We start from the raw sequence: 11,051 nt of genomic DNA, 5'->3' as shown, positions 1-11,051 counted from the left end.
AAAAAAAAAACACTCAGGAATTATAAGCGCTGCTGAAGCAAAAGTACTGAGGCAGAAGAAGCAGTGGCTTAAACAAATAATAATATAGGGTTCTTCTGAAGAACAGAATAAAACATCCAAGGAGGAAATGGTCTTTACATCTAGTGGGTTGCCAACCCACTGCTATCTGCCAGAAATTTTACAGATAAGACTCTTGTTCTGGGAATTGGATTATGTAATAAATGAGAACTTAATATACAGAAAATGTGTATGTATTTGTATATGCTTCAAGAGCTGCCCCCATAACCAAAATATAGAAGGCAACTGAGGAAAACCTGTAAGAAAATTGTTGCACTTATTTTTTTCTGAAATGTATGCATACATAAGAGACATTTCTCCATCCCCAAGTTCAATCCCATAGCAATTACGTGTGTGTGTGCGTGTATGTTTGTAATTTCTGTGCATAAAAGCATCAAAAATATCCAACCACTGTACCCTATCAGTCATCACAATACCGACTGCATCTCTGGCAATGTTTCTTTGACAGTCCCTCAAACTTCCATCTGGCTTCCTCCATCAGTCTCTTTCCCACTCCACTCTACTTTCCGCTGCTATCACTGGAGTTTGTATTAACAAGAAAAATCGGAGACCGAATAGTGAAGCTCAACAAATACTGAGTGGATAATTTAAATTACCTGTTCACCTGAATTGTATTTAGATATAAAAACAACTACAGCGGCAAATACAAGCTGATTAAAACAACTTAAAGGATTTACAACTATAAAAAGTTAAGTTCTGTACTTTTTAAAACATATCTATACGATATATTTTCAACCTCACAACTGTACCTATTTTGCCATTAATTTTAATCTTTTTTATTTTTTAAGGAAATGCCTACTATAGACAGACTCTGAAGGACTAATTTAGCCGTATGTTAATAAAATGACACAAACGCTAACATTATAACAGACATAAATACTTAACTACTCAATGTTACTTTACTCTGACATACCCCAGTTCTGGAATCCTTTCTGCCATCCCAGTTATACCAGCAATAATGTTACTATGTGAGATCATGACTCCCTTTGGAAGTCCTGTGGATCCACTTGTGTACATGATTACTGCAATATCTGAGGGCAATGGTTTGCTATGAGGTTGGTTTTCTGCATTGAAGAGAAAAAACAAACACATACACTTTTGTGAGATTCAGCTGTATCAACAATTTCTTTTCATTATCAATTCAATCAAATACCTCAATCAAACTGAGTTAATTTAACTCAATTCAACAAATATTAATTATACTGAGATCAACAAAATAGATCAAGTCCCTGCACGTATGGGAGATACATTCCACTGGGATATACAAACAGATTAACCTATGAAGAAAACTTCATAGCAAGTTTTCTTGCAAGACAAGGTGAGAAGATGACAATAGATGCTATTTGGATGGAAAAGTCTGGACAGCGTCTCTGTAGAGTTTACTTTAGCAAAGGCCTGAATAAAGTGAGGAAGGGAGCCATGAAAACCCTGGAACTGGGAGAACAGTGTTCTCATTAGAAGGAAATAAGGAAATGCAAAGACCCAAAGGTAGGAATGTGCTCAGCATATCTAAAGACCAGCAAGGAGTGTGGCTGGAACAGAGTGAGCAAGAGGAAGAGTGGCAAGAAACAATGGTCAAGTGGCTAGCAGGGACCACACATAGGACCTCAAAGGCCATGGGAAGAACTTTGGAGTACGTTCTGGATGTAAAGCAATGTTGTTTTGAACAAGAGTATGTTATTATCTGTGAAAAAAAGATCACTTTGGCTGCTAACTTTAGAAAGGCAAAAAAAGTATCAGGGAGACAAGATTATCCCAGTAATTCAACTAAGAAATAAAGGTAGCTTAGAATAGAGTATCTAGGTGTTTGCTAAAAATCATTCACTGCTTCAGAGTGGTGACTAACTTGGTTACACCCAGAGTCCTGCATTAAAAGACAATGTGAACCATTTGAAATCAGAAGACTACGAGCCTAAGGACAATAGCTGACAAGTTATAGAGGTGGCACAGCAGAAGAACAAAGAGAAATAGGTCATGGTTGGCATTGTTGATACATCTGAACCACTCCCAGAAATACTCTACATGTGGGCTTCTAAATGAGTGTGAAAGAATTATTTAAACGTACTCCCAATAGAATACCCTTCCTTTCCTGTCAATCAAGATATATTTCTTAAATAATGTTTACACTTGGAAGTCTTTACTTCCAAATCAGCCCTTCACTCCTTCAATCCACAGCACCCTTCTCCAACACCACCGCTTCTTGGAAACTATCATCCTTGTGTCATCTGACCTCTGCATGCAGCCCCTGATCCTGCTGATGACTCACCAAGATCTCCTTTCCCTTGGCTTCCGGGAACCACATACTACTAAATAGTTTCTTCTTTCCTCTCTGACTAGTCCTTGGTACCCTTTGAAGCCACCATTCCCTGTTGGTGACCTCACTCCCTACTCCCACAGCTATAATTAAAGCCAAACCGCTTCTAGCTTCCAAATCTCTAACTCTAAACATAACTTGAGTACTAGACTTGTACACACCACTGTCCACAATATATCTGCATCTAAATATCCCACTACCACTCAAATTCCAGGTGCCTAAAATTTGAGGTAAGTAAATGCTTATATCTAATTAATTACTGTTTCCAACTACAGAAGAAATACAGTTCCAGCATCCCAGCAGCTTTTGCAGTATCTCTAAACACTAGTATACTAGCTAACATTTTCTGACACTTTTTTGAGAGTAGGAACTTCTAGAGTCACCATGCCTAAGTGTGCTAGTTGCAGGGTAAGGTTGTCATTCCAGGAAAGGGAAGAATTGGAGCAGGGAGTAAAAGGAGGCCTCCAGGTTTAGCCGTTCTGTTAAAACTACTTACAGATAATTCACATAGGACAAGATTAATGGCATTATTTATAAACTAACTTTAAAACCACCCAAAACTATTATAAAAAGGGAATGAAAAAAATTGAATAATGTAAAATATTTTAAATTTCAAATAAATACTACTTGCAAAACATTAATAATTAATGTTTATATTTTGTCTTAAAACTTTCTTTAAAGACTCAAATATACCTAGAGGGACCTGTTTTCCTAACTGATGTTAGAAAACTGATGTGTCATTTGAGTTAACCTCAGGATCAAAACTTTGGCATAATTCTGGAGAATGTGGTCACCAGAAAGCACACGTAAGGAATTAGAAAAGTGTAACATACCCATGCTGGCCTTGGCTCCCAGGGTCTCCACTGCAGCCATGGTATGCACAATGACACCCTTGGGGAACTCGGACCAGGTTGGTGGCTTTCCATCAACAGTGATGATGTGCCGCAGGCGTGGGACCAAAGAAACTATATCCTAGAAATACACCAACATTCATCGTGTTCATTATTTTTCAAGCAGTTTAGCGAATAAGCAAAGTAGTTTACCATATTCAGTGAATTGTTAAGTAATTTCTTGCCTCAAAAAAGTAAGAAGAAAGGGTACCCTGGCATAGTATCACTTTTTACAGATGGGTAAGTACTGGTCTGAATTTAAATTATTATTTCATAGCATTAGATTCACTGTGTGCACCCCTGGCCTTTGGTAAAACCCTGATCAAGAAGGGTGCTGCCTTACAAAATGGGCATGTAAACACATGTTGCCTGAACTGTAGAGAAAACAGAAGTGCCTCCTATTTTCAAGAGACTACAAAAAAATATATGGGGGAAGGAGGAGAAAATTCACATGTAAACTTTTCAAAAAGAAAAGAATAGCCCAGATATTTCTGGGAGTTGTCTAGAGACCAAAGAAACCTCTTTTTACTATAATTTCATTAAAAGGCTCCCTTTTTAATTTTCAAACAATTCTAAAAACTTGTAATTACTTAATGCTTCAGAAGTAAAATAAAAATTATTAGTTTAAAATATAACCCTTCAAAACTACAAATTTACTACAAGTAAACTAGAAAATAGATGAGCACAATAAAAGAAAAAGTAGTCATAATTTCTTCAATTTAGACATAGGTATCTTAACAATTTATAACTCTGGATTACTTAAACATGAATATATACAAAATCTACTTTTTATTTTCTAAAGGAAAAAATAAAGTATGATATTAATAAATTCCACAAAGATTAAGGACTCAAAAGTCATAAAAGAACTAAGTATCAATAATAGGGCTCATGACACTGAAAATTATAAAATATCAGACAGTTAGTAACTAGAGTCCTCACCTTCAACTTTGTTTGTAAGAGTTCTTTACTAGTAATGATGTTGGTCACCTCTGTTTCATTTAATCCATGAACAATGGCTGGACCTCCTAGAGTAGCATATAATGTAACAACTAAAAGGAAAAGAAGCAGTCAGTCAAATATTAAAACATTTAACTCTATATAAAGTTTCTGAATGTGGAGATGAATCATAATAAAATATTGGGAGCCCTAAACTGTTAAATCCATAGTCTATAAGTGTTATGTTTTTTTAAAATTATCTTATCATACTAATCAACATTACACCTACTCATCCTTCCCTAAATGCCCCAAGATTTCCAATTTTTAAAGATGAAGATATTTAAATTTTTATTTTGTTTCACTTACAAAAGTTACTCTGGGACTACTACATTGCGAGGAAATTATAACTGATTTCTAAAACTTCAAACTCTTAATTCTTGACCACTTGGTTCTATAATGTGAAAAAGAACATATACAAATAGGATGACACACTGAGTGCCAGATTTACAGTGTATGTCAAGAAAAGAGCACAAACAAGTGGCAGTAGCGTTTATTCTCAAGCAGAAATATCTAAAGACAAACATTGTCAGAAATGCTGAAATTACATAACATGAATAAGATAGATTTTTATTTACTTTCTGCCTAACTCAAAAAAGATACAAAAAATGACTTTGAAAATAATTCTTTTAAAGCTCCTCAAAAGAAGCAATGTAAATCCAAACCTGTGAAAACAAAAATGGAATGTTTGTTTAAAAGAAAAAGTGGAGGAGGCGAGGCATGGTGGCTCACGCTTATAATTCCAGCACTTTGGGAGGCCGAGGCGGGCAGATCACGAGGTCAGATCAAGACCATTCTGGCCAACATGGTGAAACCCCATCTCTACTAAAAATACAAAAAATTAGCCGGGTGTGGCAGTATGCGTCTGTAGTCTCAGCTACTCGGGAAGGTGAGGGAGGAGAATTGCCTGAACCCGGGAGGCAGAGGCTGCAGTAAACTGAGACTGCGCCACTGCACTGCAGCCTGGTGACAGAGCGAGACTCCATTTCAAAAAAGGAAAAAAAAAAGTGGAGGAATTTACAGCAAGAAATCTGGTGAAAGTGCATTTTGTTTCATCTGAAAGATGAGACTAAACATCCACAAATTACCGTCACATTTTGGCATCCAGACCTCTGAACTTACGCTTCCAGAACTATCTCACAGACTGAGCCACCACAATTACCACTCAAATAACTACAATATGAAAACTCTATTGTTTAACCCAGCACTTTGAAGTTCACCAGGTTTCAGTATGGAAGCATTTTGGAGGTCAACTGTTGTTACTGATAGAGATGACAGAACAAAACGACAATAACTTCTAAAGAGGATTCCTGAGAAACGGTATTGGAACAATGGCCCCTAAGTGTAGGTCTAGTTCTCAAGACCCTGAAAGTCTCCTATTAAGAGGTTCAAGCCTCACTGCAACATTCATTGGTACAATTTGTCATATAATTGATTTATTTTCCAAAATACACCAAGAATTCCAAGTCACAATAGAGTTCTCCACTAACTGGACACTGGGTGAAAATTAACATCAGAATTTTAACCTGTTCAGAGTAAAGTATTTCAATAAATATGTTCATTCTTCCAGAAGGTAAGAAAGTCTACATACGCTGAAAATTATACATAAAACACGCCTGTGCAGCTATCATCCACTCGGCCCTGGTCTCACAGAAGATGGCGATGTTGGTCTTTGGTTTCTGGCCCAACATCTGTAAGCCATTCCCAAAATTCAAGGCTCGAACGAAGACATCTTCATAGGAGAGCCAATTATACTGTCCAAGAATAACCTGATAAAACAAAAGACAAATACCCTTTAACATAATCAAAATAATAATTTACAAAAAGAAACCAGAATATCGTCCAAATGTTATGATGAACCAGAAAGGTGTTTGCATAGAATTATTTTTTGAATAAAAAGCTAGAAGTTTGAGTGAAAAATACATTTTAAAAATTAGCTATTTTGTGACATCTTCTATACAACTTAAATCTTATACTGTAACTGGGGGGTTTTTTGGCTTTATTTTTGATTTTCAAAAATATTGAGAGTTTGATAGGATCCTAAAAGTCAACTGCCTGGCCAAATGGTCATATACTAATTGTCTACTTACAAATTTCATCTATTTAAACGATTTAGGTGTTAACTTAATATTTAGCCTAGTACCAAGCACCACAGATGCCAAAATTTTAATTTCTCTCTATTCAGGAATTCCTAAATGTCAGTATCAGATGGTACAATATGATTCACAGAAACTTTCTCTACCCAAGCTAACTGAAATCTTTATGACTGTTGAACTTGACCTGCAGTATCAAACTCTAGATAAGCAAAAGCAAAGTAAACAAGTTTCTGTTTACACAACCAGGTGAACTAGTTATATTATTCAGAGTCCCTCTGTTCAAGCCTTAAATGCTTACTGGCACCACCAGGCTTTCAATATTTTATCTGTTTACCAAAAGTGCTGGTAATATCAAATATGCACTAGTAAAAACTCCCTTTTGAAGTTTTTTAACATATTGTCTTTAGAAAGTTTCCTCAACTTAGACAAAATCCTACATATAGATTGTATAAAATCCCTAATTACATACAGATCGTGTAAAAAGCTCCTCTCTCTGCAAAAACATATAGGTGATTAATTCCCAAACACGGCTGTGTCAGTAACATACATCTCAAACACCTTAAAATCATCTGACCATGTTCACTTTATCAATGTAAACATTTAAGAAATTTCTAGAAGAGGCTAGATAAAGATAAAAATGGAAAAGGATAAATGCTGCCATCTAGTGTCCCATGCAATTGTGCATTTAAGAAATAAATGTTTATTTTGATGGATAAAGCAACTGCATTTCAGATGATACTTATTTACTTTACTGGCCCCAAACTCTCACCTTGCTCTTCACCCCCATGAAATGCTCAGCACAGGGAGCTCCAATGACTTCAAAAGGAGCTCTGTGGGGGTGAGAAGACAGATGAGAACTTGGCCAAAATGTGCAGGAACTGGATTACAATTATTAAGGATGTTACACTCTAAAGGTTAAGAATGCATTACCTTCCAGATTCTAGCATGTAAATGACAGGCTTTCTAAATTTCAAAGACTAGGTATGTTCTGAAAAGGTGTTTGATATATAATCCAAATATGTAAACTCATGCAATGATGCCACCATGTGGCAAAGGAATCAAATGAGCGTGAAGATTTCCACATACGTAAAAAATAAAATATAAAAATCTGAATCTCATGATTTTAATTCTTTGAACCACGGAATCATCTAGTAATTATGTTTTTCATAAATATTTCATTTAGAGGACACTACCCACTCTATATTTTGTCTGATTTGTGCTGGAAAAGTTTCTAATCCTAACTTTGTCCCTATGGCTAGCCCAAGACAAGATTAAACTATTTATTCCTTGCCAATATCACTGAACACTGCTGCAGAACAGCCAACCTTTAATCCAGGACCTCCACACCCTGAAGCAATCCTATCATACATCCCTGGTCTATTCGTTTTCTCACCCTCTGAAATACCTCTGAAACCTTCTCTCTATTCAAATAGCCTCCTCTGGGCAGGTGCAGTGGCTCATGCCTGTAAACCCAACACTTTGGAAGGCTGAAACACGTGACTCATTTGAGGCCAGGAATTTGATATCAGCCTGGGCAATACAGCAGGACCCCATGTCTAAAAAGCCATAAAATTAGCCAGGCGTGCAGTACATGCCTGTTGTCCCAGCTACCTAGAAGGCTAAGGCAAAAGGATCACCTGACCCCAGGAACTCAACGCTGCAGAGAGCTGTGATCATACCACTGTACTCCAGCCTGGGCAAGAGTGAGGCTCTGTCTCAAAATATATACATACACACACACACACACCTTCCACCCTTCCTTCTCTACCTACAGGTGGTAATCTTGTTTCATACTGAAAACCTCTTTAAGCACTAGGACTTGTTTTACTTTCATTATTTAGAAATCTTTCACAATTACACACGTTCCTGTCTGCTTCAGTAAACTACACCTGGCTTCATTTAACCATTCTCTCTGAAACTGAAGATCATGGTGAAAAAATTATTCTGAGGGGAGCCATAGAGTAAAAATATTCAAGATATCTGGATGGTTGTAATAATCATGATCATGATAATGAGGGTAACTAACCTTTATTAGTGCTTACTACATGCTAAGGACATTGCAAGTGTTAACTTATTAAACTCTTAACCATACCTGTAAAAAATTGTTACTATTATTATCCCTATTTTACACATGAGAATATGGAGATGTAGAGTAAATATAACCTGTTCAAAATCATGTAACTAATAAGTTATGGGACTAGAATATGAACCCATGCAAACTCATTCCAGAGACTAACCATAAAATCACAATGTTTCCACTGCACTATAGAAAGAAGTCGGGGTCTTATTAAGCAGGTGAGTAAGGTGGCCTGATTAATAATTGTGCAAAATCCTTTTTATGCTGTGTGAGAGAGAATTATAGTTGGGGGCAAGTGTGGAAGCAAGGCGGCCTGCTAAAAAAAAAAAAAAAGGCGGGGGGAGGCTGTAAGAGATGTAAATCAGACACCTCTGATTTTTTGGCTTCAACAATTTGGTATGCAGTAGTGCCTTTAATAAATAGGATGAAAGGAGAGGGACAGTTTGGATGGGGAAACTAAGAGAAGAGTAATATAATAGCCAGCCTACAAATCCCAGCCAAGAGAGTGACCATAATTTGTTATATACAGCATGATGCAAATGTCCTAATAAACCAGAAAATAAATATTATACACATACACAAACAGGGTAAAAAAATGCGACTAGAGTAAGAAATAACACAAAAGATGGCATTAAGAAAGAGAAGAAAGCTAAGTCAACTTACAAGGACATAAATGAGTGTTTCTATTACCTTTTTGGATCAATTTAGAAGCAATGTCAGTGAAGTCTTCTCTAAGTACCATTATTACATAATCCCTCATTCTCTTCTTATTTTTGTAAAACACCTAAGAAAAAATTAAGTGTTTCTGATAGCTCACAAAGTATATGAGCCAGTTTGTACTCTTTACTGTTTCTATTTTTAGTCTTCGCAGCTTTGTTCTATTTCAGGTATACATGTATTTTAAAGTTGTTCTGAAATCATTTCACTCTTCATTTCAAGACGACGTTAGTGCAATGCATTTACTGCTGCGAATACTGGAATCAGGTGATGCTGACACAGGTTCCAGCTCTTAACCCTGCTACAGTTTTATAGAACCATATGAAACTTAAAAAGATCCTGAAAAGGCCTGCCAAGCAACCAAGTGCCTTTTGTTTGTCTGTCCCCCCAGAAGAATCTGGTCGTAGTGAAGCTGGTGGCTACTCTATCCTGGACACAATGAGAGCAGGGTCATTGCCACTGCCTATTTTCATCCGCTCATCCTCCCCTCAGGACCTCAAAATAGACTGTTGGGATAAGACGGAAACAAAGCTTCAAAGTTCATTAATTTGAAATAAGGCTTGTGCATCTTTCCTTCAACCATATCAGATATAACATTCTGGGGTTAATCCCCAAAAATCTTCCTCAAAAACTATTTTAAATATTGCTACTCCATTCATTTTCTTTTCCAGCTGAAGATGATCTTGAAATATGAAAACTATTTAATGAAGATACACTTCACTGAGCTTGATCAGCCAGCAGGCACTAATGGCAGAAAGTACACAGCTTAATCCATCAATTGTGAAAGTTCCCCTTTTCAACATGCTAGGCAGATGCTGCTACTGACGCAACGCAATGGATGTAACAAGCAACCAAGAGAGTGGAAAACAAAAAAAGCGCCTAACATGTTTAACATGCAGCTGAGATACCCACTCTGCAGTCTGCAGATCACTGCCACAGCTGCAACACAAAATGAACTGAAACTAAGCCTCAGCTAACCAGCGATACTGCACACTTTCTTCTTGAGTATGGCCAAGAGAAAGTACTTGTTTCATTTATTATATGCAAAACCTAAAAATTCATTCTACTTTCCCAATGACCCTAAAGAAAACTATAACATGTTCCCAAGTCAGAGTCTAGACATAGCCTTCTGAACAAAGTCTGATGAACCACAAATGCCAATTTCATAGCAAATGCTAGCAGGCAGATCTGACATATAGAAATTCAGAACCTCCTATACTAACTAAATAAAACTTCACAGTAATGAACTATAGACAGAAAAAGTTGCTAAAAAACAGTCTGTCTCACTTCCTAACTTTTATGAGTTCAAATACTTCATGCTTTGTTGAATAATCAATGAATACAAAGGCACTATGGTCAAGACAAGCAGGAAAGAGCCACATACACTTACACACGCACATTTAGGGAACAACTATCATAGCTGTAGGATTTTATTTTGTCCAGTTTCATGACACATGAATTAGGAAGAAATATGAATTCACCGCATAAGCGTCTCTTCTTTTTACACAATTGAGAACTAGTTTGCTGCTGTACATACTGAATGACGACTGAAAGACAATACTGGCCACATAAAATGAATAAAATATGTGTGGGATACTAGAGAAAAACTAAGCTTCCTGAAAAATAATATGCTTAGACTAAAAGAGAATCCAACCTTTGCATTGAAATAGCGTATCAAAGACAAAAAAATGAATCATAAGCAAATAGAAAAGTAGGAAACTTTTGCACACAAAAATGTACTCTTTTCAGTACCTTCTCATAACTACCCGATTTCTCAAACACAGACTCAAGAACAGTGTGCCATATAAAGCAGTGCTGTTCGGACGCGGTGGCTCCTGCCTGTAATCCCAGCACTTTGGGAGGCCGAGGTGGGCGGATCACCTGAG

At 36.8% G+C, this 11,051-nt stretch overlaps 1 protein-coding gene across 1 annotated transcript in view; it reads right to left on the bottom strand.

Moving 5' to 3' along the window:
• ACSL3 (acyl-CoA synthetase long-chain family member 3) overlaps positions 1-11,051 on the bottom strand; it is an 81,362-nt gene that overhangs the window by 22,569 nt on the left and 47,742 nt on the right. Inside the window, exons 5-8 of the mRNA XM_011951910.1 lie at positions 5,867-6,044; positions 4,222-4,331; positions 3,226-3,364; positions 992-1,142 (exon numbers count right to left, since the gene is read on the bottom strand). Of these exons, the coding sequence (XP_011807300.1) occupies positions 992-1,142; positions 3,226-3,364; positions 4,222-4,331; positions 5,867-6,044 (578 nt within the window). The remainder of the gene's footprint in view (positions 1-991; positions 1,143-3,225; positions 3,365-4,221; positions 4,332-5,866; positions 6,045-11,051) is intronic.

The sequence above is a fragment of the Colobus angolensis genome, unplaced genomic scaffold (assembly GCF_000951035.1).
Source record: "Colobus angolensis palliatus isolate OR3802 unplaced genomic scaffold, Cang.pa_1.0 Scaffold33, whole genome shotgun sequence".
Classification (NCBI taxonomy): Eukaryota; Metazoa; Chordata; class Mammalia; order Primates; family Cercopithecidae; genus Colobus; species Colobus angolensis.
The sequence above is the reverse complement of the archived record's forward strand: the minus strand, read 5'-3'. Positions and strand labels throughout refer to the sequence as shown.